The sequence below is a fragment of the Schistocerca piceifrons genome, chromosome 7 (genome assembly GCF_021461385.2).
Source record: "Schistocerca piceifrons isolate TAMUIC-IGC-003096 chromosome 7, iqSchPice1.1, whole genome shotgun sequence".
NCBI lineage: Eukaryota > Metazoa > Arthropoda > Insecta > Orthoptera > Acrididae > Schistocerca > Schistocerca piceifrons.
In genome coordinates, this window is record NC_060144.1 from 405,342,072 (window position 1) to 405,368,377 (window position 26,306).

At 41.2% G+C, this 26,306-nt stretch overlaps 1 protein-coding gene across 5 annotated transcripts in view; it reads right to left on the reverse strand.

Annotated features, from left to right (window-relative positions):
- Positions 1-26,306, reverse strand: part of LOC124805073 (la-related protein 1) — a 148,480-nt gene that overhangs the window by 11,086 nt on the left and 111,088 nt on the right. For all 5 annotated transcript variants that reach the window (XM_047265502.1, XM_047265500.1, XM_047265504.1 and 2 more), the window contains 4 exons: positions 20,048-20,268; positions 6,484-6,635; positions 6,192-6,336; positions 5,352-5,461 (listed from right to left, as the gene is read on the reverse strand). In XM_047265502.1, coding sequence (XP_047121458.1) covers positions 5,352-5,461; positions 6,192-6,336; positions 6,484-6,635; positions 20,048-20,268 — 628 coding nt within the window. The remainder of the gene's footprint in view (positions 1-5,351; positions 5,462-6,191; positions 6,337-6,483; positions 6,636-20,047; positions 20,269-26,306) is intronic.

Here is a 26,306-nt window from a genome sequence, read left to right on the forward strand (position 1 = left end):
GGTTTTATTTTTACACTTATGAGCAACTGAATTACATACTTCTCTTGTAATGCATAGCACCTGTTTTCGTTCTGGTGATTGTGGCAACTCTGGCAGGCTGTTCTCTGCTGCTTCTACAGTTGCCCACAGTTCATAGATAATTGGTGGAGGAAGTTCTGCATGTGTACTTAAACATCTTTGACAACGCTTACTAGGATGGAGTGGGACATCAGCAATTGGACGTCATGCTGAATATGAAATACGTTCAACAAATTCTCAATTTTGTAATGAAGAAGTGGTGTTGTCTTCCTGAAAGTTACAGGTCTCCACTGTTGCACATGACCTGGTACCAGACAAATACGATTCCCATAGAAGGGACATTGACAGCTCTAAGTCAACTATGTACAGCTGCAAAAGACATGTAATGTGGCAAAGTAAAGAATGGAAAACAAAGGAACTAGAGTGGCCTGTGTAATGCCTTGGTAGCGCAGTAATTAAATCAACATGTGGCAGCATGTCACTGTGTAAGAAAGCAGGCGGATCCTGGCCATCTGTTATGTATTTCTTCCCTCTACCCTCCCCCAAAAATTATTTATTTTGCAAATATCTTCCATACATCATTCATATGACCTGCACAGTATCTAAATTCTAAAATACTGACTCAGGGCTTAGCCAACTTAACTTTATGATCTACTACCTCCTTTTGGTTATTTAGAATCCATCCGTATTGTTAGTTTGGCTAAAAACCATGCTAATTACAAAACATCAGCAATTTCAGATTTCATTGCCATTGTAAATATATACCTATCAACTTCCTGATAAACTAGATCAAAATGATATATAAAGGAGTCAAGTATTCTTATAACCAATGATGAAAATATAATAGCAAGATTTGCATCCTTGGTTAAAACATTGTTACTGAAACAAAATTCCATATGCAGGCAAACTAGCCATATTATTGTTATCTGAAAGTTCCCATTCAAACAAATCTTCTTCCACTGTTCAGTTAGTCAGAAACACAAATCTTTAACTGTAATTTATGAAAATCCAGCAAACAACAGTAGGTAAATTCAGTCCTAATTACTGTCTTCTTATAAAAGAGGCTTGCTAGAAGCTATTTTAGGTTAGTCTGCATTGAGTTTGAAGGGAGCAACATTTATTCCCAAAAATACAGGATAATGTAATTAGTACCATGGACTGTGCCAAATTTCAATAATGTTTACTGTGACAATATGTCCAATTTGTGAACTTTGGTGTCACAATATTGCAGAATGTCAGTGGAGTATGTGGCTAGCTGTTTATATGTGGATAATTTAAGTAGATGAGACTGAAACTGGCCATAAACAGCAGTTCATTCATTCGGTGTCCAAATTCAGTTAATGTGTATGAACTAAAAATATGTTGTGGACTACATCACTGACAAGAGCTTGCTTTTAACACCCATGTTTTGGACCCTGACAAGGGTTACAGCACTTGTATTTTCTCCCCACTTAATACCTTGTACAAAGGTCATTATTAAACATCCGCATACTGTATACAGAAAGTTGCTAAGAACAGATTACTCTCTCCAGACTTACCCATGAGTAGTGCTTATGAATATGCTAATCTAGTGAACCATTCAAAACCCATAGAAGATCCAGCATGTTGAGCCCCTGGAATATGTTGCTCTGAAAAACACTATCTGCTTACCTGGCAAAAATAGTTGGAGTTTCAAAAGACTGTTGTAACATTCCCACCACATCAATAGCATAAACACTGATTAAAATAGATATGATTGTAGTTTCAGTAAACAAAGTGGCATGGACCAAACAGCAGCCAATCTTAGTTCTTTCTCAAGTGCCATGTTTGCTTGCAATGTTGTCAGTTCCGTAGTTGTATGCAGAGAGCAGTTCCGGGTAACATGCAGAGAATGTTAACAGTCAACTGTGAAGTAATTTCATTTGAGCTATAGCCTAGCTAGTCAAGTTTTCATACACCCACTGGATTCTCCTACTTTGCAACACCATACTATATACTACCACGGCGCACTCATTTGTGAATACCATATCACACCCTGACCTTTTGAGACATTGAGTAACTTCCTCTTCCCTCAAGAACAATATTAAGGCCATGAAAGCCCTTTTTTTCAGTGAGGAATGGCTCATTAAGAGACAAGACTAAAAGAGAGAAGGTGCAGCTGACATTGTACCTTTGGCTATCACTTGTTACTATGAAATGTATTGTGCAATTAGAGACATATGTAAACCCCTTCACAGACAGTCGGAACGCAGCTACCACACACAAGATAAACTGCAACATGCAACAGTATTATAAAATCTAAATCATAATCCAGTTTGAGTGAAATGCCCTTATAGGAAAGTTGAGCACAGCCTTCTCTTTACATTTGTCCATCAAACTTATATTTGCAAGGTGACAACATTGCTTCTTATGACCTAGAGCAAGGAACCTTTAAAGCTCAGCATGTAGGGCAGCTGTACTGACATTAATATTAACAAGCTCAGTAACATTTTATTTTCATAGTATACTTTACATTCTCTTATAAATATAAGTAATGCGTATTTTGACATAATCTCAATACAAGTCACTGATAGCAACACAATGTTGCAGACGACTTGTTAAAACTATTCACAAGTATATTACATCGTTTGATTTAGTTGCAACATGATATTATCCTCAAGTGGAAAATGTGTGTGAACTGGTGCAATGAACTATTGATAATAGGCAGTTATTTCAACCAAGAATATTTCCTACAGTATTTCACCCAAAACACACAAATACCAATAATAATAATAATAATAAACATCAAAACTGGAGAAAGAAGACATGATTTTTATTGAGACTTGTTCAACTGCATATCAGAAAAAATTTTTAATAGTGGCACAAGGAATAACTTTTAAATCTGATGAAACAGAGATCGGGATTAAAAATAACGTGTGAAAACAGACTGCTTAGTTTCTCCAAATGATGTAGCTATATTGACAGATGACTTTTAAACAGGAACAGAACAAATTCACACACTGAAAGAAGTATCAGAACGAACTGGCTTTTTAAAAAAGGAAGACAGTAATATCAAATATCATTGACAATACAACGTAGCTGAATGGTAAGACATATGAACAGATTTAAATATCAGTGAGACTAGAGAAAGCAGCACATTTGGCATCAGTGGAAAAAAATAAAAAAAAATAAAGAAAACTGACAACTGTCATAACGGTTGCACTTTTTTTTTGGTAGTTCCTAAATGATCGAAATAAATAAAAACAACAGTAACATAATAATTACAACGGAGAGTCTGAAATCATTAATAATTATTATTCTTCTAATTTCCAGAATTCAAGAGCACTGCATCAAAGTTACACATCATCAGTAAATTAACAGTATAAAATGATGCCTTTTAATTTCTGAAAGTTGCATCATCTCCTCTACTCTTATAAATGGTATGTACAGTTTATGACAAATGTGGCTATGGGCCAATAACTGCAGTGGCTAATCAGATGCCATGCACGGCAGATTTGTTAGAACTTGTATCTTGAAATCAGCAAGAACTGCAGATGTCAGTTTGTAGTGGGAATTCGTCATTCAAATAGTCTGCAATTTGTGGCAATAGTCTTGACAGTACAGGCATGCTGCTATTAATGCACAAACCTAGAGAAACTATGAAACCCAAGGGTTTTAATCAAGATAGGTGTTCTACTTCCATTGCAGCAAGAGCCTCTGTTCCCAAATGCTTGCTTATAATTTTGACAAGTGCATTAACACTCCGTGAACTTCCACAGAAAATGTCATCTTCAGAGGAAATATTGTGCTCCAATAAATCAGCCCGTTTGTTGGGTATTGTGGAGTTTAACATTCCCCCATCAGAGGCAGCTAAAATTTGGGTGTGATCATAGGTTAATGTCTGTTAAGTTCGACTATTCCTCCAGTAACTGTTTTCTCAGCCAATTTGTCAGCGAGTTCTTTTCTTGGTATCGATATACATGTGATGCGAATCCCACTATTTTGTGATATACATGTGATGTCGAAGCCCACTATTTTGTAAGTCAAATAAGAAGTATTTAATATTAAAAAGACCAAAATATTACAATAATAGCAATGATCTATCACTTCAGGCAGATGAAAGAATAACAGCAAAAGTTAACAGTTTTCGAGTTCCAATGTCTCTAGACATTGCTAACAACTCTGAAGCGAGTAATGCTGCACGCATTCACAGGTGTGTGTCACTCGTGGACCTTGCACTTATGGTAAACATAACCCAAAGGTTAATTAACTCTGGACCCATCAGAGTACATAGCTACACAGTTGAGGTATATGTGGAGAGCCAAGATAAACAGGCATCAAAGGACAATGGGGGCTGCTTTCCTTAAGGCCACAGAGCAAATCATTAACTGTGTCACAAAGTGAGTTACACACCACAGGGAGAACCCAGGGTGGACTTTGTGGTCAAGAAATAGTGAACTGGGGATTCCTGCACAGAGCCTCCAATCACATATCAAATGTAGTACCTTTTCTATGCTGATGATGTGTAAGCAAGCCTTTTCTGAAATACTTTATTAGTAATTCGGCTGTCACCTATGAGTATGGTACTACACTAATGTCCATAAGCTCAACATCAGGTAGTTCCGAATTACAGCACAGCCATTGGTTTGGGAGGGTGATGTATTTCATTGTGGATCAACTGCCCTGATGCCACTCACTATGACTGGAGACAGCTATCACCTCATCTTTGGAACCGTTACCTGGCATAGCAATCACTGCATGAAGTCACTGACTGGATGGACATGCTCCTAGGTCCTAATCCTTAGCATATATAGGATACAGGCTCTTCAGATGTCAGTAGCGCAATCTTTACAATAACAATGGGTCATGAAATTTTACATGAACATTTTTCAACCCCCTCACCTTTCCCTAGGATAGAATGGTTACTGCGTTTGATGTCAGGAGCACAGGAGCATACACACATCTTCACGTAAGTTGGGGGTTGCATGGAATCATCAAGCACACAAAAGGTAAGGCATCCTTCCTCAGGTAGTTTGCACTGTTGTAAAATTAGGAAGATTATGGAGCTCCATCCATAAATGGGGCATAATTATTTAAGCTGAAAAAGCTGAGGGTGTTTTGCAAGCGGAGCTATTGCTGAAGTTGTGCTGATAACAGCAAAGTTGTCAATATGTAGAGAAAACAATCAAGTGTCAGTGTACCTCTTACAACAGACAGGAGTTATTGTGAATCTCTTCTAGTCCTTTACTTCACAAATAAAGCGTAACTTCCGAGTACTATGCCATGCATGTATACTACTTAGAAAATTTACAGATCTTGTAAAAAACTGACAGAAAGACCTTTTCAGTACGTCATATTACATGAAGAATACCAACCTGATTCATAGTCTGCAATCGTTTCCTCTTGAAAGTCTTGATATACATCTGGTCTAAATTTTTTTTCAAGGCCATAACTATAGTACCTGAAGAGACACTCCAATCCATATCTGAAAAACAAGACGATTTACTTCAGGGATATAACATAGTTAATACATAAGCTTTGTTCAACTAAATTTAAGACCAACTGATTAGTGTTAATCATCATGATCAATTTCTGTCAAATTACCTGATTTGATGCGTGACGAGTCATCACGGCTACAAGTATGTAACAAGTGATCATATTTTGCTTTAGAAATACAAAATGTAAAGTGGAAGCTATGGCATAGCAAATTCACACTTAACATCAGCAAGCTGATGTTTTCGTTTTTTGAAAACCTTACATTACCTGAAAAAAGAAATGAGCAGTGGGTTGGGGTGGAAAGCTCGGAGGCCAGGCGGGATGGGTGGGAGGTCGGGCGGGACAAGAAGTGTCTGAAGCAAATTACACTGAAAACCTACAGCAGGGAAAAACGTCTCCACATCTGGCTAACATGACAGGATGTATAATACATAACTGACTAAACAATGAAATTGAGAATTTTGTCCTTGCTGAGCCACATTCTTAGCTATTCGGATTCCCCCCCCCCTTTTTTTTTTTTAAATTCCAGATGAGTTTTCTATATATCTATTACACTTGCATGGCAATGGCATTAACAGCGTTACCAATTTATGGACTACTGTGTATTTCAAATAATAAACTTCACACTTACTGCGAACTTGTTAATACCAATTGTAAAACCCAAACACAAACATTTCATATATCACTATTATTTGTCTAACATTATAACATGCACTTACCTGTAGCCTTCATGAGCATCCTCAACAGCCAATGAACGGAACTCCTTGTACATGTTGCGATTGAAGTTTTCCCGCAAGAAAAATGACCAAAACCGGAATAATGTGTTCATTTCTTGTGACTGTCCAATTCCTAACCTGTTCCTCTCTTACCATAAAAAAACAACTGATTAGTATGCACACTGTTGAATGGTTGAATGATACAAATTCACACACACAATTACTAGTACTGTAAGAAATATAAATTTTGGGCCAAACATATCACACTGTGGAAAGAAGGTAATGAATTACTTACCTTTCAAGCACCTTGAGTGGTACTTGTGATAAACTTCTTGGGTGAAATTATTTTCCTTGAGGAGTGAGTGTGAAGGATGTTGGAAGGCTGGCAAAGAAGTAGGAGTACCACCAGAAAGAAAACCCTCACTTGGGCTTGTTCCTGTACTGCTTCTATAAAACAGAATTTCATAATGACCATTTTTATTTGCAAATCACAAAATACCAGAAATGCAACACACCACTCTAAGAAAATAATTTACACAAACAATACACCAAAACTATTACACCTAATTTTTCTAATGGAAAATCCAGGGTAGAATGAAGACAATATTATGAAAAGGATAGATTGCTCCTCACCATATAGTGGATATGTTGAGTCACAGACAGGCACAATAAAGAGACCACTAAACAAGTATGCTTTCAGCCAAAAGGCTTTCTACTGAAGTAGATGAAACACACACACACACACACACACACACACACACACACACACACACACACACACACACACGAGACCAGTGCCTGCAACCGCACGTGATGTTTCTCCAATCATGATGTATGGTTGCTTGTGTGTGTGTGTGTGTGTGTGTGTGTGTGTGTGTGTGTGTGTGTGTGTGTGTGTGTCCGTCCCTCGGCTACTTGAAGTGACAGTGTAGAGGATTTGTTTTCCTACAAATACAGCCATACAAGCTGATTCCACAATAAGAGCTCCCTAGTTTGCTTATCCACAAAAATGTCAAAAAGCTGGCCACACACTGTTTTGATACAAATTGAGGAACCTTCCCCTTGTTTTTAATAGCAAAAGAAAGTTAACTGAAAAGTTTTCTGCTATCATGGATAATCTTCAAAGTGTTCCTCAGCTGGGAACCAGTTGTTAATAAACCATAGCCTACTGTCATTCCACAAAAAACCACCCAAACAGAGCCCCATCATTTCAAGTCAAAATAATGTTCCTGTGGTGTATAAAGCATCCCAGAGATTTGACATTGGATTTTATTCTTAATAACTCTGGAAACCACCAACAAACATACAGAAATTGCTTCAGTGATTTTAAGAACCCACCACAGCCATCTGTCGCACTTACTACATGTCTTTGAATTCAGCAGCTCAACTATAAAAAGATGGTACTATAGTAGTCTTAAGATGGTTGTCACACAAACATTAAATGAGGAGTGAGAGACTTACAAATTTTCAATTCCCACAAATCCTGGAATCAACAATGTAGGAAAAGAGATTGCTACTTACCATAAAGAAGACATGTTAAATTGGAGGCAGGCACAATTAAAAGGCACTTACACAAAGCTTATGGCCGCAGCCTTCATCAACAAAAGAGAAACACACACCATTCATACACACGAGGAATCACAACTGACACATGCCTGACTGTCAACTTTGCCAGTACAGGCCAGAATGCAACTATCATGTGGGATGACAGCATTGTATGGGAGGGGGTGGCACGGGGCGTGGGAGGGGGGGAGGGGGGCAGAGGAATGGTGTTTGGTGGAGTGTGGAGGGACTAGAATGTCAACATGCACAGCATCAGAAGGTTGTGTGGCACAGAAGTGGGGGAAACAAAAGGAGCAACAAGGAGAGGTCCAGGGAAAGATTTGAGGGTGCATTGGCAGAGGGTGGCAAACAAATAGGCTGGGACATGAGAATGAGGAGGAAGTGATAGGACAGGGGGTAAGGACAAATATGTTAGCATAGGTTGAGGCAGGGATAATTATGAGAGCAGAGAATGCGTTCTAAGGCTAACTCCTATCTGCACAGCTCATTTCTCTCCTCACTGTTATGACACCCCACACACCTACCTTCTACATGATCCCCAAAATCCACAAACCCAAGAATTCTAGACACCCCATTGTGGTCCCACTGAAAGTAGACACGCCGCATGCGGCCCCAGTGAAAGTAGACACGCCGCATGCGGCCCCAGTGAAAGTAGACACGCCGCATGCGGCCCCAGTGAAAGTAGACACGCCGCATGCGGCCCCAGTGAAAGTAGACACGCCGCATGCGGCCCCAGTGAAAGTAGACACGCCGCATGCGGCCCCAGTGAAAGTAGACACGCCGCATGCGGCCCCAGTGAAAGTAGACACGCCGCATGCGGCCCCAGTGAAAGTAGACATGCCACTGCGGCCCCAATGAAAGTAGACACGCCATTGCGGTCCCACTGAAAGAATTGCGGCCCCAATGAAAGTAGACACGCCATTGCGGTCCCACTGAAAGAATTGCGGCCCCAATGAAAGTAGACACGCCATTGCGGTCCCACTGAAAGAATTGCGGCCCCAATGAAAGGAGACACGCCATTGCGGCCCCACTGAAAGAATTTCGGCCCTCACTGACCAATACCTCCAACCAACTGCCTTTAATCTAGCCACCCACATTCAAGATACCAACCACTTCCTTCACATTCAAGATACCGATCACTTCCTTCACTGACTCACCACCATTCCCATCCCTTTACCTCATGGATCCCTACTTGTCACTGTTGACACTACCACCCTGTACAACAACAACAATGAACATTACTTCCCCAACGTCCTTCACTCCAAACTCACTACCTCATTCCTCATAAACCTTACAACTTTATCCTAGCCCACAACCACTTCTTCTTTGAAGTGAAAGTATACAAGCAAATCTGTGCCACAGCCATAGGGACCCACATGGCACTCTCCTATGTGAACCTGTTTATGGGCCGTCTAGAGGAGACCTTCCCAGCCTCCCAAAATGCCAAACCCCTAGTCAGGTTTAACTTCATTGATGATATCTTCACGATCTGGACTCGGGGCCAAGACACACTACCTTTATTCCTTAACAACCTCAACACTTTCTCTCCCATCAGCTTCACCTGGTGGTCCTCCTCACCCCAGTGTGTCACCTTCCTAGACGTTCACCATCCCCTCTGCGATGGCTCCATCTGCACCTCCAGCCACATTAAACCCACCAACCAACAACACTACCTGCATTTCAACAGCCGTCATCCCTTTCACACCAAAAAATTCCTCCCATACAGCCTAGTCACCTGGGGATGACGCATCTACAGTGACAAGAACTCCCTTGTTCAGTATGCCGAGGGTCTCACCAAGGCCATCACGGACAGGCACTAAACCCAGACCTCATCTGTAAACAGATCTCCTGTGTCATTTCCCCTCACACCCCCAACCCTCCTACCATTCGCAAGAAATGGCCACAAAGGAGTGCCCTCTTTGTTAACTAGTACCACCCCAGACTGGAACAACTGAACCACATTCTTTGTCAGGGCTTTGATTACATATCATCGTGCCCTGAAATGAGGGACCTCTTACTGGAGATCCTTCCCACCCCTCCTTAAGTGGTACTCCTTCGCCCACCCACTGTCCACAAACATCTTTGTCCATCCCTATGCCATTCCCAATTCCAACCCTTTGCCACAAGGATCATATACCAGTGAAAGATCCAGGTGCAAGACATGCCCAATCCACCTGCCCAGCAGTTCCCATTCCAGTCATGTTACAGATTTATCCCACCCCATCAGGGGCCAGGCCACCTGTTAAAGCAGCCATGTCATTTACCAACTCTGCTGCAACCATTGCACAGCTTCTTATATTGGCTGTCCACCAGGATGAATGGCTACCGCCATGCCATGGCCAAGAGCACCCTGTGGCACAACATGCAGCTGAGCGTAACATACCTGATTTCAATCACTGCTTCACTGCCTTAGTCATCTGGATCCTCCCCTCCAACACTACCTTTTCTGAACAGCACAAATGGGAGTAATCTCTAAAACACACTCTCTTCTGCTCCCAAATTATGCCAGCCCAACCTAAGTAACATACTGTCCCCACATCCTCCACCTAACAGTTTCCACCTCTCTGTCCTGTCATCTCCTCTCCATTCTCATGTCCCAGCCTTTTTGTTTTGCTTAGGTAACCAATTTCAGTTGCAAACATCTGCCTACACCTGTTATCTTTATTGTTATGGTTGGTTGCTTGCCTTTTGACATGTTTAATTTATGTACCATTTTGCCTGAAGCTAACAGCAAAAGTGGTAAGTATATTACTATCCTGCAACGTGAGTTCAACACTGCATAACAAAAACTCAACATTTGAAAGTATCCAGTAAAGAAACATTCTACATCTACATCTACATTGATACTCCGCAAGCCACCCAACGGTGTGTGGCGGAGGGCACTTTACGTGCCACTGTCATTACCTCCCTTTCCTGTTCCAGTCGCGTATGCTTCGCGGGAAGAACGACTGTCTGAAAGCCTCCGTGCGCGCTCTAATCTCTCTAATTTTACATTCGTGATCTCCTCGGGAAGTATAAGTAGGGGGAAGCAATATATTCGATACCTCATCCAGAAACGCACCCTCTCGAAACCTGGCGACCAAGCTACACCGCGATGCAGAGCGCCTCTCTTGCAGAGTCTGCCACTTGAGTTTATTAAACATCTCCGTAACGCTATCACGGTTACCAAATAACCCAGTGACGAAACGCGCCGCTCTTCTTTGGATCTTCTCTATCTCCTCCGTCAACCCGACCTGGTACGGATCCCACACTGATGAGCAATACTCAAGTATAGGTCGAACGAGTGTTTTGTAAGCCACCTCCTTTGTTGATGGACTACATTTTCTAAGCACTCTCCCAATGAATCTCAACCTGGTACCCGCCTTACCAACAATTAGTTTTATATGATCATTCCACTTCAAATCGTTCCGTACGCATACTCCCAGATATTTTACAGAAGTAACTGCTACCAGTGTTTGTTCCGCTATCATATAATCATACAATAAAGGATCCTTCTTTCTATGTATTCGCAATACATTACATTTGTCTATGTTCAGGGTCAGTTGCCACTCACTGCACCAAGTGCCTATCCGCTGCAGATCTTCCTGTATTTCGCTACAATTTTCTAATGCAGCAACTTCTCTGTATACTACAGCATCATCCGCGAAAAGCCGCATGGAACTTCCGACACTATCTACTAAGTCATTTATATATATTGTGAAAAGCAATGGTCCCATAACACTCCCCTGTGGCACGCCAGAGGTTACTTTAACGTCTGTAGACGTCTCTCCATTGATAACAACATGCTGTGTTCTGTTTGCCAAAAACTCCTCAATCCAGCCACACAGCTGGTCTGATATTCCGTAGGCTCTTACTTTGCTTATCAGGCGACAGTGCGGAACTGTATCGAACGCCTTCCGGAAATCAAGAAAAATAGCATCTACCTGGGAGCCTGTATCTAATATTTTCTGGGTCTCATGAACAAATGAGGCGAGTTGGGTCTCACACGATCGCTGTTTCCGGAATCCATGTTGATTACTACATAGTAGATTCTGGGTTTCCAGAAATGACATGATACGCGAGCAAAAAACATGTTCTAAAATTCTACAAGAGATCGACGTAAGAGATATAGGTCTATAGTTTTGCGCATCTGCTCGACGACCCTTCTTGAAGACTGGGACTATCTGTGCTCTTTTCCAATCATTTGGAACCCTCCGTTCCTCTAGAGACTTGCGGTACACGGCTGTTAGAAGGGGGGCAAGTTCTTTCGCGTACTCTGTGTAGAATCGAATTGGTATCCCGTCAGGTCCAGTGGACTTTCCTCTATTGAGTGATTCCAGTTGCTTTTCTATTCCTTGGACACTTATTTCGATGTCAGCCATTTTTTCGTTTGTGCGAGGATTTAGAGAAGGAACTGCAGTGCGGTCTTCCTCTGTGAAACAGCTTTGGAAAAAGGTGTTTAGTATTTCAGCTTTACGCGTGTCATCCTCTGTTTCAATGCCATCATCATCCCGTAGTGTCTGGATATGCTGTTTCGAGCCACTTACTGATTTAACGTAAGACCAGAACTTCCTAGGATTTTCTGTCAAGTCGGTACATAGAATTTTACTTTCGAATTCAATGAACGCTTCACGCATAGCCCTCCTTACGCTAACTTTGACATCGTTTAGCTTCTGTTTGTCTGAGAGGTTTTGGCTGCGTTTAAACTTGGAGTGGAGCTCTCTTTGCTTTCGCAGTAGTTTCCTAACTTTGTTGTTGTACCACGGTGGGTTTTTCCCGTCCCTCACAGTTTTACTCGGCACGTACCTGTCTAAAACGCATTTTACGATTGCCTTGAACTTTTTCCATAAACACTCAACATTGTCAGTGTCGGAACAGAAATTTTCGTTTTGATCTGTTAGGTAGTCTGAAATCTGCCTTCTATTACTCTTGCTAAACAGATAAACCTTCCTCCCTTTTTTTATATTCCTATTAACTTCCATATTCAGGGATGCTGCAACGGCCTTATGATCACTGATTCCCTGTTCTGTACATACAGATTCGAAAAGTTCGGGTCTGTTTGTTATCAGTAGGTCCAATATGTTATCTCCACGAGTCGGTTCTCTGTTTAATTGCTCGAGGTAATTTTCGGATAGTGCACTCAGTATAATGTCACTCGATGCTCTGTCCCTACCACCCGTCCTAAACATCTGAGTGTCCCAGTCTATATCTGGTAAATTGAAATCTCCACCTAAGACTATAACATGCTGAGAAAATTTATGTGAAATGTATTCCAAATTTTCTCTCAGTTGTTCTGCCACTAATGCTGCTGAGTCGGGAGGTCGGTAAAAGGAGCCAATTATTAACCTAGTTCGGTTGTTGAGTGTAACCTCCACCCATAATAATTCACAGGAACTATCCACTTCTACTTCACTACAGGATAAACTACTACTAACAGCGATGAACACTCCACCACCGGTTGCATGCAATCTATCCTTTCTAAACACCGTCTGTACCTTTGTAAAAATTTCGGCAGAATTTATCTCTGGCTTAAGCCAGCTTTCTGTACCTATAACGATTTCAGCTTCGGTGCTTTCTATCAGCGCTTGAAGTTCCGGTACTTTACCAACGCAGCTTCGACAGTTGACAATTACAATACCGATTGCTGCTTGGTCCCCGCATGTCCTGACTTTGCCCCGCACCCGTTGAGGCTGTTGCCCTTTCTGTACTTGCCCAAGGCCATCTAACCTAAAAAACCGCCCAGCCCACGCCACACAACCCCTGCTACCCGTGTAGCCGCTTGTTGCGTGTAGTGGACTCCTGACCTATCCAGCGGAACCCGAAACCCCACCACCCTATGGCGCAAGTCGAGGAATCTGCAGCCCACACGGTCGCAGAACCGTCTCAGCCTCTGATTCAGACCCTCCACTCGGCTCTGTACCAAAGGTCCGCAGTCAGTCCTGTCGACGATGCTGCAGATGGTGAGCTCTGCTTTCATCCCGCTAGCGAGACTGGCAGTCTTCACCAAATCAGATAGCCGCCGGAAGCCAGAGAGGATTTCCTCCGATCCATAGCGACACACATCATTGGTGCCGACATGAGCGACCACCTGCAGATGGGTGCACCCTGTACCCTTCATGGCATCCGGAAGGACCCTTTCCACATCTGGAATGACTCCCCCCGGTATGCACACGGAGTGCACATTGGTTTTCTTCCCCTCTCTTGCTGCCATTTCCCTAAGGGGCCCCATTACGCGCCTGACGTTGGAGCTCCCAACTACCAGTAAGCCCACCCTCTGCGACTGCCCGGATCTTGCAGACTGAGGGGCAACCTCTGGAACAGGACAAGCAGCCATGTCAGGCCGAAGATCAGTATCAGCCTGAGACAGAGCCTGAAACCGGTTCGTCAGACAAACTGGAGAGGCTTTCCGTTCAGCCCTCCGGAATGTCTTTCGCCCCCTGCCACACCTTGAAACGACCTCCCACTCTACCACAGGTGAGGGATCAGCCTCAACGCGGGCAGTATCCCGGGCAACCACAGTCGTAGTCCGATCAGGGGATGCGTGGGACGAGCTGGCCGTCCCCGACAAACCCCCATCCCGACCCCCACAGTGATGCCCATTGGCAACAGCCTCAAGCTGTGTGACCGAAGCCAACACTGCCTGAAGCTGGGAGCGAAGGGATGCCAACTCAGCCTGCATCCGAACACAGCAGTTGCAGTCCCTATCCATGCTAAAAACTGTTTTGCTAAGAACGTCTGAACTAATCTACAGAGAGCGCAAACAAATCGACAAAATTTAAACGGTTATTAAAATACAAGATTGCCTAGTAAATGCAGTAATGCTGCTACTTGCGCACTGCTGACACTGCTCGGCGGCGGAATGAGACTAAGCGAAATTACACTATTCAGGTACTAAAACGCGATGCTACACTCTCAAATACTATAATACGCCCGAAATTTATGAATTAAACAATGCAAGTACCAAAAACAGGCAAAGAAATTAAGAATTAAACTATGTAACAAGTGAGTGAGCTAGGAGTATACGACTTGCTGCTCAGCTGCTTATCCAACGGCGGCAGGGAGCACACTGACTGCGACCAACCGACACTGGCCGTTCAAAACAAAACAGTAGACAAACGACTACGCGAATTTACACTATTCAGGTACTAAAACGCGATGCTACAACTCTCAAATACTATAATACGCTCGAAATTTATGAATTAAACAATGCAAGAACCAAAAACACGAAAAGAAATTAAGAATTAAACTATGTAACAAATGAGTGAGCTAGGAGTATACGACTTGCTGCTCAGCTGCTTATCCAACGGCAGGATAGCTGTGTGAATTTGTTATTCTGATAAAATATAGTAGGATCTTTATATTTCATAACAGACTCCAGCAGACAATGTAACTCTTATAAAACAACTGTGGATAAGTATTGGGCAGTTGTGCTACAGTAAACAACAACAACAGCCACTTGCATTTTTTTTAACCATACTGCCAACCACTGAGTACAAAATTAAATCTCTTTACTGGAAAACAGATGATAAAGCTATTTAGAACTATGTCACACAAAGCTCTTTCAGTTGCTTTTCACAAATTTCTTTAAATTTCTTCCTCATAAACACAAATGTGAGACCACACAAATACAGTATGTATTGCTCATGAAATTTCAAAATAAAACACACACAATACTACTGTGTGAACATTCCTGCTGCAAGGAAGACGAAGCTCTTCACTGCACTAGTTAACATTCATCTTTTATATTGCACATGTTCTACACTCACTTATGCATGTAACAGAAGTGAGCTCTAGCATGTGCATCACTATACATCTCTTACTCTAGTAACTACACAAAGGCTTATAAGAGATATGTAATGAAATCACTATTTTTAATTTATCCTGAGATAGAAGTTTATATCTGTTTTAGTATGTATATACAGCAAATATCAAAATATTCATACAGTTTTATTATGTATGTGTTAAATAAATCTCTCGTCGTCTAAACAGATGCACAACTCACACTAATTTGGCAGTATCAACTTTGTAGTGTTCTGATGACAATACCAATGATGTTTGCCTTCAAGATAAACTTACACATGAGAAAAACTAACCAATCTTGGAGTACTCATTTGCTTAGCTTGCTTTACAGCAGGCATCGTCAAGAGACATCTAGGTCAGTATAAGCATTCGCTCTCATTTGTCACTTTCAAAGAGAGCGCTTGGACGTCATTATGTAACACAAGTGAAGTGCAAAAAGTGCACTGTCCTCAGAGGAATGACGGCATGTTAGACGCAATTATATATACTTATTACACAGTGCTTAAAACAGAAATTCAGCTTTGAATTAGTAGTGCTCAGAAAGTAGTACCAGACATTGATGCTTTAGGGAAAAACCAGAATAAATAGAATTCATTTAAATCTAGGGTTTTTATGTTTAACATGTGAACAAAAATGTCCCAAAATACATGTTGCTTGCCTGAAAACGACATTTACTATAAGACTACTTCAGTCATAAAAAATATCTTATTTCATACTTACGTGCCCCACATTCTTTGCATCATCAATTAAAAGAAATGAGAGTTTGATTTCATTGTTGTTTTTCATCAATGCGACTGTCTTAGGAAATAAATTTGCCACCAAAGGCATTAATAAGCCACTGTGAAGTGACATCTCCAAATATCTAAAATTAGCAGCCTTAGAACAGACTGACTGACAGCAGTTTCTTGCAATGGAGCAGCCTTGTTCCAATTCCTCCCTCCCTCCCCTTGACCTGTTGCTCACTGCTGTGGCAAGAGTGCGAACCAGTTCACACAAGCAAGGTGGTGAATGGGTCTGCTTTATAGAATGCTTTAATATACCTGAGAGGTTGCTATACCACATAAGGCAACTGAATCATTTCCTCTAAACTACTTTCACCATATATACTATCAGGGGGCGATAGGACAGAAAAGTATATTTTGGACAAGAAGTACCCATATTCTATATCGTATTTGAGAATTGTATCTTACCTCATCATTTACAGATTTTCTCATTAAGCCTTTCCCCTTCACAACATGATGTATAACTGTCTCTTTCTATTCTCCCCCCCCCCCTTTCTATTCTTTAACTGTATCATTTGTCCCTATTTGTTCTCTGTCTATATCTTCCACTATTTCTGTATGATGTTAGCATAACACTTTCGCACTACTATTTCTTCCTCATACTGCCCACTGTGTGTGTGTGTGTGTGTGTGTGTGTGTGTGTGTGTGTGTGTGTGTGTGTGTGTGTGTGAGAGAGAGAGAGAGAGAGAGAGAGAGAGAGAGAGAGAGAGAGAGAGAAAGAAACGAGAAAAAAAAACTGTTGATATGCACATCATCAGTTTGAACCAGATTGGGTAGAAAACTGGCTACAATCTAGTTAGAAGAGCCCCATAACTTTGATGTCTTGACAGAAATCTGAACTCTGTGTCTCATAAACGAGAGTTGGTATGGCAGGGACATTTTCACATTCTGGGGATTTGTAACAAGTTAAAACCAAAATTCAACCTGCAATGCTTCCTTACATGCGGAGTGTGTTATCCATAGACCAAACCAATTTTAATTTGTCATTTATTTCCTTTCTAACCTTTTTCTATTAACCAGTGACTATTGCACTATCCAGCACCTCTGGACAGGATACACATGCAGTAGCAGAGGCAACCAGGAGCTCAACAGGCACGGAAGGAAAACATGTGGCAATTCAAAATGAGCCAAGCCATGAGGCATGTACTTCCCCATTAAAGGCAAATATATGCTTTTGAGTTTCTTTCCAACACAATAGTTTCAATTTTTCATAAATGTGCATGCATCACAGCAGATGTAGATACAATTCACTAAAATGCAGAAAAATATATTAATCTGAACCTCCCTGAGTGACAAGATTCGTGTGCAAGTTAAACATCTAACAAGAGTAAAGCACATGGTGGGTACATTGTTCTCAGACTGAGGACATCTGCAACAACCAACCTCAGAAAATCACAGCATTATTACAGAAGAATGGTAAGTCACAAATTATCAACTCAGTGTCCTTCATTTGCTTTAGCAGAGCACACCAAAGATGGAACCTAAACCTTGTTACACCTTGGCACTGTGTTTTGTCATATCACAATTTGGGCATGTCTAGCCCAGAACCTTAAACTTGAGATATTACTGCTCCAAAAAGGCAGAACTACCAGCCAAAGAATGACGATGCTAGAACAACGGTGTGCAGGTAAGAAGGTGGTCAAATGAAGCTTTCTGCTTGATGGAGAATACTTCACTATGTGTCGCCAGGATTGATGTTTTGGAATTAGGTCAGCATCAACAAAATATTTTCACATTTGGAAGAAAAAGTTGGTGACTGAAATTTTGTGAGAAGATTGCACCACAATGGAAAACACCTTTGTTTTATTGATGTCCACCCCCAAATCCTATATTGTGTCCATGACACACTGTCCTCTATTTCTCGATAGTACAAAACATACTGCTCTTCTATGAACTTTCTTGATGTACTCCATTAATCCTGTCTCATAAAGGTCCCACACTGCACTGCAGGTACTCCAAAAGCGGACATATAACATAATGTAGCAGACTCTTTAGTAGATCTGTTGCATTTTCTTTCTACGTTTTATGCCAATAAAATGCAGTCTTTGGTTTGCCATTCCACAAAATTTTCTATTTGCTCTTTTCAATTTACGTTGTTTGTAACTGTAATTCCTAGGTGTTTAGTTGAACTTACAGAATTTAGTTTTGACCAATTTATATTGTAACCGAAGTTTAAAGGATTCCTTTTAGCACTCGTGCGGATGACCTCACACGCTTCATTATTTAGGGTCACAGATATCTTTTCTAAATCATTTTGCATTTTTTTTGATCTTTTGATGAGTTTATTAGATGATAAACGACAGCATCACCTGCAAACAACCTAAGACAGCTGTGTTCAGATTGCCTCCTAAATCATTTATATAGGTAAGGAACAGCAGAGGGCCTATAACACTACCTTGAGAAATGCCAGACATCACTCCTGTTTTACTCTATGACTTTTCATCAATTACTATGAACTGTGACCTCTCCGTCAGGAAATCATGAATTCAGTCACATAACAGACGATATTCCATCAGCACGCAATTTCACTACAAGCCACGTGTGGCACAGTGTCAAAAACCTTCTGGAAATGTAGAAATATGGAATCAATTTGAAATCCTGCATCAATAGCTCTCATCACTTCATGAGAGTAAAGAGCTGTGTTTCACAAGAACCATGTTTTCTAAATCTGTGTTGACTGTGTATTAATAGACCATTCTCTTCGAGGTAATTCATAATGTTAAAACACGATGTATGTTCCAAAATCCTGCTGCATATTGATGTTAACAATATGGGCCAGTAATTTTGTGAATTACTCCTACTACCTTTCTTGAATATTGGTGTAAAATGTGCAACTTTCCAGTCTTCGGGTACGGATCTTTCATGAAGCTAGTGGTTGTAGGTGATTGCCAAATATGGAGCTATTCAATCAGTGTACTCTGAATGAAACCTAACTGGTAAATAGTCTGGATCATAAGACTTACTTTTATTAAGTGATTTAAGTTGCTTCACTACTCTGAAGACATCTATTTCTAAGTCACTCATGTTGGCACTGTTCTTGATTCAAATTTAGAATATTTACTGCAATTTTTTTTTTTTTTTGTGAAGGAATTTTGGAAGGCTGTGTTTAGTAACCCTGCTTTGGTAGCACTGTCATCAACAGTATTTCCACTGCTATCACACAGAGAAGACACTGACCGTGTCTTGCCGCTAGCATACCTTCCCTATGACCAGAGTCTCTTTGGATTTCCACACAAACTATTATAATCATTTCACACTGAAGTCACACTAAATTCTGAGCTTTGGTAAAATACCACCAATCTTGGAGATGCTGTGTTTGTTTAAATTTTGGCATGCTTTTTTCATTGTTCCTGCAACAGTGTTCTGACCTGTTTTGTGCATCAAGGGGGATCGCCTCCCTCTTTTGTTAATTTATATGGTACGGATCTCCCAATTGCTGTCAATTCTATTTCTCTGAATTCAAGCCACATCTGGTCTACACTTACACTGTTAATTTGGAAGCAGAGACTTCCTCTCAGGAAAGAATCAAGTGAATTTTTATATGTTTTTTTGAATAGGTATATTTTTCGTATATTTTTGGATGATTTGGGGGCTGCAACATACAATCTCGCTACGACAACCCTTTGTTCACTAATCCCCCCTCCCCATACCCATTTTGACACTCGCCATTAGCTCAGGATTATTAAGAAAACTATAGTCCTGACAAGTAACTAAAATAATATGCATAAAACTTACCCAATGGATGTAGTACGGGGACGATGCTCTCTCACATCCATGATCCATCCCACATGGTGCTCAACTGGAGGGTTACTACCATGTCTTGTTTTCCTCTTCCTTGGTGTTAGTGGATCAACTAGGTGCTCATCTTTCACCACAGGGAAGAAGCGCGCTGCCCGTCTACGATGAGTAAGATCTTTGGAAGGCCTTCCAGTAGGAGCTGGCCTTGTCTCTGCAACCTGGGAAGAAGTTGTTGATAAATCAAAGTAATTGTAGGTATTACTAACACATTAATTAAAAGACATTTTGTTTATTGAGGTAGTTCAAACATTGAACTTCAAACTGCTACAAATTTTCCTGTAAAGTTCATACCGTGTTAGAGAGAGAGAGAGAGAGAGAGAGAGAGAGAGAGAGAGAGAGAGAGAGAGAGAGAGAGAGAGAGAGAATGTGTGTTTGTGTGTGTGTGTGTGTGTGTAGGGGGGGTTGCACTCACTACCAAACAAAAGCTGCATAACGTTCACTTTCATCATTGTGTTCTCATAAATACAGCAACAATATAGCTATATGTGGCAGTCACATGCCTATCTTTTCAGAGGACACATTTGTAAGCACTAACATTTGCAATATTTTTTATGTCACCAAGCAGTTAAATACAGGTAAGAAATGTAACATATAATATTAACTGAACTCTCATTTCTGCTCGACAAAATAAAAGACACAGAGTGCAAAGCAACCACATAGACCAAGTAATAGCCAGGTTTAAAGATGAAGTGAAAATAATTTACCGTCCAACCATATCACAAAAATTTCAACATGAAATTACCTATTTCAGCCATCACTGGTAATTTTCGAAAGTAGCCATCACTGATGTCTTTCCAACAACTGAAATGTTCTTTTCTTAAAGAAGATGTTCTGGGAAACTTTAGTTTCCACTGCAGTTTGTAATTCTAGTATTGTAACTTTTAGCTGCTTGCAGCACCAACCATTAGTTTTCTCTGTTAAGCTACATTCGCACTGCTGCATTTGTGGCAGAAATTCGTACCCGACACAAGTAGCGGATAAAAGTATCTCGGCATATGTACACTGTGATTTTGTCCAGGGACATGTACCTGACAGAAGTAGTCAATGTGAGCATTCTCACTGGTGCCAAGTAGTGAGCCAGTTTCACGGAACACAGTGTCCAACACAGGACTTTTATTTCTTGCACTAGCAATGCGAATTTAAGGGAGAATAATAGGAGAAAGGAAAGTAGGTGGCGGGTGTGTAACTTTCTCAGTAAATGGTGCATTCACAGAGCTTACTGTTCAGTGACAAGTGACTTAAAAAGTTCAAGGGATTAAGGGTTTCAAAAATTTTGTTTGTATGTCTATGATCAACTTTGAAGTATTATGAGATATGACAGCTCAGTACTACACATTAAAGCATACAAATTTTTGAGAAGCTATAACCCCTGATGAACAACTTGTCATTACATTATGCTTTTTGGCTACTGAAGATTCGTACTCAATGTACATGCATAGGAAAAATACAAGATTAGTGAAATAATACCAAAAGTGTTGGTTTGTTTACATTCTTCACCGAGACCAGCGAAATGTAGGGAACCACTTCCATATGTACAGCTCTTGTCTGCCCAATCTTGATGTCTTCAAGGAGAAATGTTTGTTACATTCATGGATAAATTGAGACCTCAGGTAGTGAATTTTGTTGTTCAATTCTTTACCTGAAATTCTGAATAAAGATGCAAATTGCAGAAATGCACGGCGATGCAGTTTTTATAAGCGGTGTATGTATGATCCCATAATGAACGACTTTCATGAAATACTCCAATTAGTCTAACGGTATTATTTTTTGTCCAGTCCATCTTCACAAATTGCTACTAAATTTACACAGCTCATCACTGTGAGCAGCTGATCAAGCAGATGTAGCACTATGAGTCTGCCTGTCGACTGATGGCACATGTCGGGAAGGGGGTGGAGGTGAGGGTGACAAATAACAGGCACATGTGCCAGAACGGAATATTTCTTGGAATTCTAGCATCCATGTCGCAGGCACATACTGCAGAAACTTAAAAATTGTGCCACACCTCATCGGCTACATGTGCAGGGCACAAGTCTACGTGCAAATCACAGTGTGAACAAACTTTACAGAGATTGCACTAGCTCTCAGTTTTATTTCAAACTGCTTAGGCTAGTATTTTGTTTAGTATTTATATATATTATACAGAACTGAAGAGGAACAGGGACTGTGCTTGGCAAGTGCAAATGCAGAGGACACTTGCTATTGTCCCCTGACAGTTAGGTGTGTTGGCCAGTCATCAGGGCATCAGGCCGTTGCCCTGGGCTGCAGTGGTGCAGAGGCAAATGCTACGGCACATCTGGTGTTGACTGGGATCCCTAAAGAGCACTAGAAAGCACAGTGATATGATTCTAACTATGTTCTCAGCCCCTCTGGTGACAGAGAAGGGCCAGGGTTGTGAATGTGGGTGAAAAGAACAACGGTACTGGACACACAGCTCTCCCTTTATGCTTCGATAGCCCATTGCTTCTCCTCCCCTAGGAAAACTTGTCTGCAAATCAGTTTTTGTCAGCAAATGCAGAACACTATTCAAAAAGGTAAGAAATATGGGTTTTCTGACCAGTATCATTAAGGCCGTTAATACCTGAATTGATTATTCCCTCAGCACTAAGACACTCCCCGAAACAAGATCATTTTCCGATGTACCCTCTCCACACCACCCAATGCCCTGTAACCTGCAGATAATCCTTGGCAAACCACGACATTTCCAAACCATTTTCTTTGCCTCCCCCAAGTTATCTAACTAACTCTGCAATCATTCCCACTATGAAACCTTCCCCATACACTCACCCACTTTCTCCAGTGGTAAACACATCAACGGGAATGCAACATGAGAAATCACTCATGTGGTTTATCAAGTAATACATTCATTACATGGCTTATACAGGAATGATTATCGCAACTCAACTGGCTGAACACAATGATTTGTCTGCTTGGGGACACTAAGTACCCTGTTGCTGAAGGCCCCCCCCTCCTTTTCCAGAATGACTCAAGGGACCTCAAAAATCTGCTACAACACACAGGATATTTGGAGTTCCTGACCTAGTACTAGTTCACCTGAACCGTGGCGAGGCGAAGTGCTCTGCACTATATTCTATCATCCCTTTGGACTTCAGTTTCTCCCTAGAGAAAGGTGTGTGTATTCACACAAAATTTCTGACGCCAATGTTCCCTCCCTTCTGCCTTTTTCCTTCAGTCTAATATATGTCCTTGCATCTTTCATGTCATCCAGATGTTGAATTATTATTATTCTTCCTTATTATGTAGTTCCTTTGATCTTCCCTTCCTCATATCCAAGTATGTGGTTGGCCTTCCTCTGAATAATTACTGTGCTCAGAACAGTTTTCTTCTCTCCTACTCTTCTCAGTACATCATTGTTTGTCATCCAAGCTACCCACTTTATTTATTCCATTCTTCTCCAGCATCACATTTCAAAACTTTCCAGGTATTTTTCTCCATTTTTCTAATAGTCCACGTCTCCACTCCATACAGCGCAATGCTCCAGTTGTAGCACTTCACCAGTTCCTTCCTCAGCTTCAAGCTCAACTTGTTGGTCAGTAGAATTTTCTAGTTGAATGCGGCTTTGGCCGTGGTAATTCTTGCTTGAATTTCATTTGTGCAGTGGGCATCCCCATCAGCAAGCTTCCCATGTACATTACCTGCACCAAATTCCCCATTTCTTGCTTGTCAACAGTCATCCTCAAATGTTTCTCCCATTCTGATATCAGCATCACTCTTGATTTCTGGGTGTCGATTTCCATCCCATATTTCGTTCCAGTTTCCACCAACTGGTTCATCACATGTTGCAGTTGTCTTTGATTTTTGTCAAGCACTAGCAAGTCATCTGAATAACTGATTGTGTTAACAAACTGTTGTCCTGTTCTCGAGTTCCCGCATCCTTTCAAAATTTCTATCGCCAGCTATTCTCCATACAAGTTGAAGAGACTCCACTTCTTATTTTCACACTCTTTCTCCATAGTTCAGTTGCAGCTTTACTCTTTGCACCAGGTACAAGTTCATAATTAGTCTATGGCTTAAGTTGAGAATTAGTCTGTGGCTTCTCCAATTGATTCCTCTCTCCTTATGGATGCTCATCAATTTCGTCCAGCTGATTCTACCGAAGGCCTTCTGCTTAACTTCTTCGTTAACAGCCAAAACTCCCTAAAACAAAATCCTCACCAAGCTGATGGCATATCTGGTTACTTTTCCTTCCCTAAAACCAAACTGGTCCTCTCCTATTACTAAGTTAATTTTTTGTTCTACCTATCTATTGAGTATTCTTGCAATGGTGTTCACCAAGTATGAGGTCGGACTGGGTGTCCTGTAATCCCTACATTTCTTGGCCGATTCTTTATTTTCAAGAGCAACCATTCTGAAGTCCAAAAAGTCCTTAGACCAATCTCTAGTTTCATAAATTTTGCTGATGAGTTGCATCAGCACTTTCAAATCTCTGTTTCCAGTACCTTCCAGCAAATCCAAACGCATTTCATCTCTTGTAGGTTTCTTCCTCGTCAGGTCATTCATAGCCTTCTCCAATTCCACTCTAAGAATGCTTGGCCCTTTTTCATCTTCGTGAATCATCTCTTCCATGTTTATTTAAATGTCTTGCAGACCATTTGTCCTCTAGAGTCTTCTATTCTGAAGGTCCTCACTCCTTTATTTGCAATCCCTCCAAACTCCTTCATTTACTGGTACCTAAGGCTGTACCTTCTTGTTTGGAGTTCCTCTATTTTGTCATACATTTATTCAGTGTACTGTTACACTTCCTCATTTCCTCCATCTTCTCCAGCTTTCATTAGTGACCCAGGATTTCCTCACTCTCTTGGCTTCAGTCTCAACTTCACTCTTTGAAGTATACAACAAAACCAGCTTAACACTTCAAAACTGCACTTGCATTTTCACCTTTCACTTCATTTATTGCTGCTCCAAGGATTCTCTTACCACTTTATTGTTTCTCTCTGGGCTTCTACAGGTCTCGTCTCTACTTTCTTCTCCCATGCTGTCAGATCCTCTTCAACCTTGTACTGTTGTCTGCAACGTAAAGGTTGTGATCCGTATCAACATCGTCAGTCAGCATCTTCCACACTGCCCACAAACTTCTGTCTGATGAGTATGTAGTCTATCTGGTAACTATTAACATCTCCTGGGCTCTTCCATGTGTACAATTTAGTCTCCATTTTCTGAACAAAGTGTTCATCATGACCGAATTGTTTCGCTGACCGAACAAATTGTCTGACCGAACAAATTGTCTGACCGAACAAATTGTCTGACCGAACAAATTGCCTGACCGAACAAATTGCCTGACCGAACAAATTGCCTGACCGAACAAATTGCCTGACCGAACAAATTGCCTGACCGAACAAATTGCCTGACCGAACAAATTGCCTGACCGAACAAATTGCCTGACCGAACAAATTGCCTGACCGAACAAATTGCCTGACCGAACAAATTGCCTGACCGAACAAATTGCCTGACCGAACAAATTGCCTGACCGAACAAATTGCCTGACCGAACAAATTGCCTGACCGAACAAATTGCCTGACCGAACAAATTGCCTGACCGAACAAATTGCCTGACCGAACAAATTGCCTGACCGAACAAATTGCCTGACCGAACAAATTGCCTGACCGAACAAATTGCCTGACCGAACAAATTGCCTGACCGAACAAATTGCCTGACCGAACAAATTGCCTGACCGAACAAATTGCCTGACCGAACAAATTGCCTGACCGAACAAATTGCCTGACCGAACAAATTGCCTGACCGAACAAATTGCCTGACCGAACAAATTGCCTGACCGAACAAATTGCCTGACCGAACAAATTGCCTGACCGAACAAATTGCCTGACCGAACAAATTGTCTGACCGAACAAATTGTCTGACCGAACAAATTGTCTGACCGAACAAATTGTCTGACCGAACAAATTGTTTCACTGAACAAATTGTATCACTGAACAAATTCCAGTAGCAGCCCTTCTCTGTTGTTTCCCTTCCCTAATCCATTTTGTTCCGTGATGTTTGTTTCACTACCTTGTCTGACCACACCCATGATTATGGTGTTAACTGCTGCTCTGCCATATCGGCAAGTACATTTTAACTATCAGAATGTCCACTGCTCCTGCAATTATTTTCACAACCACTGAACAATCACTATGACACACTATTTTAGTCAAACTCTGCACTGCTTCATGTCCCATCACTA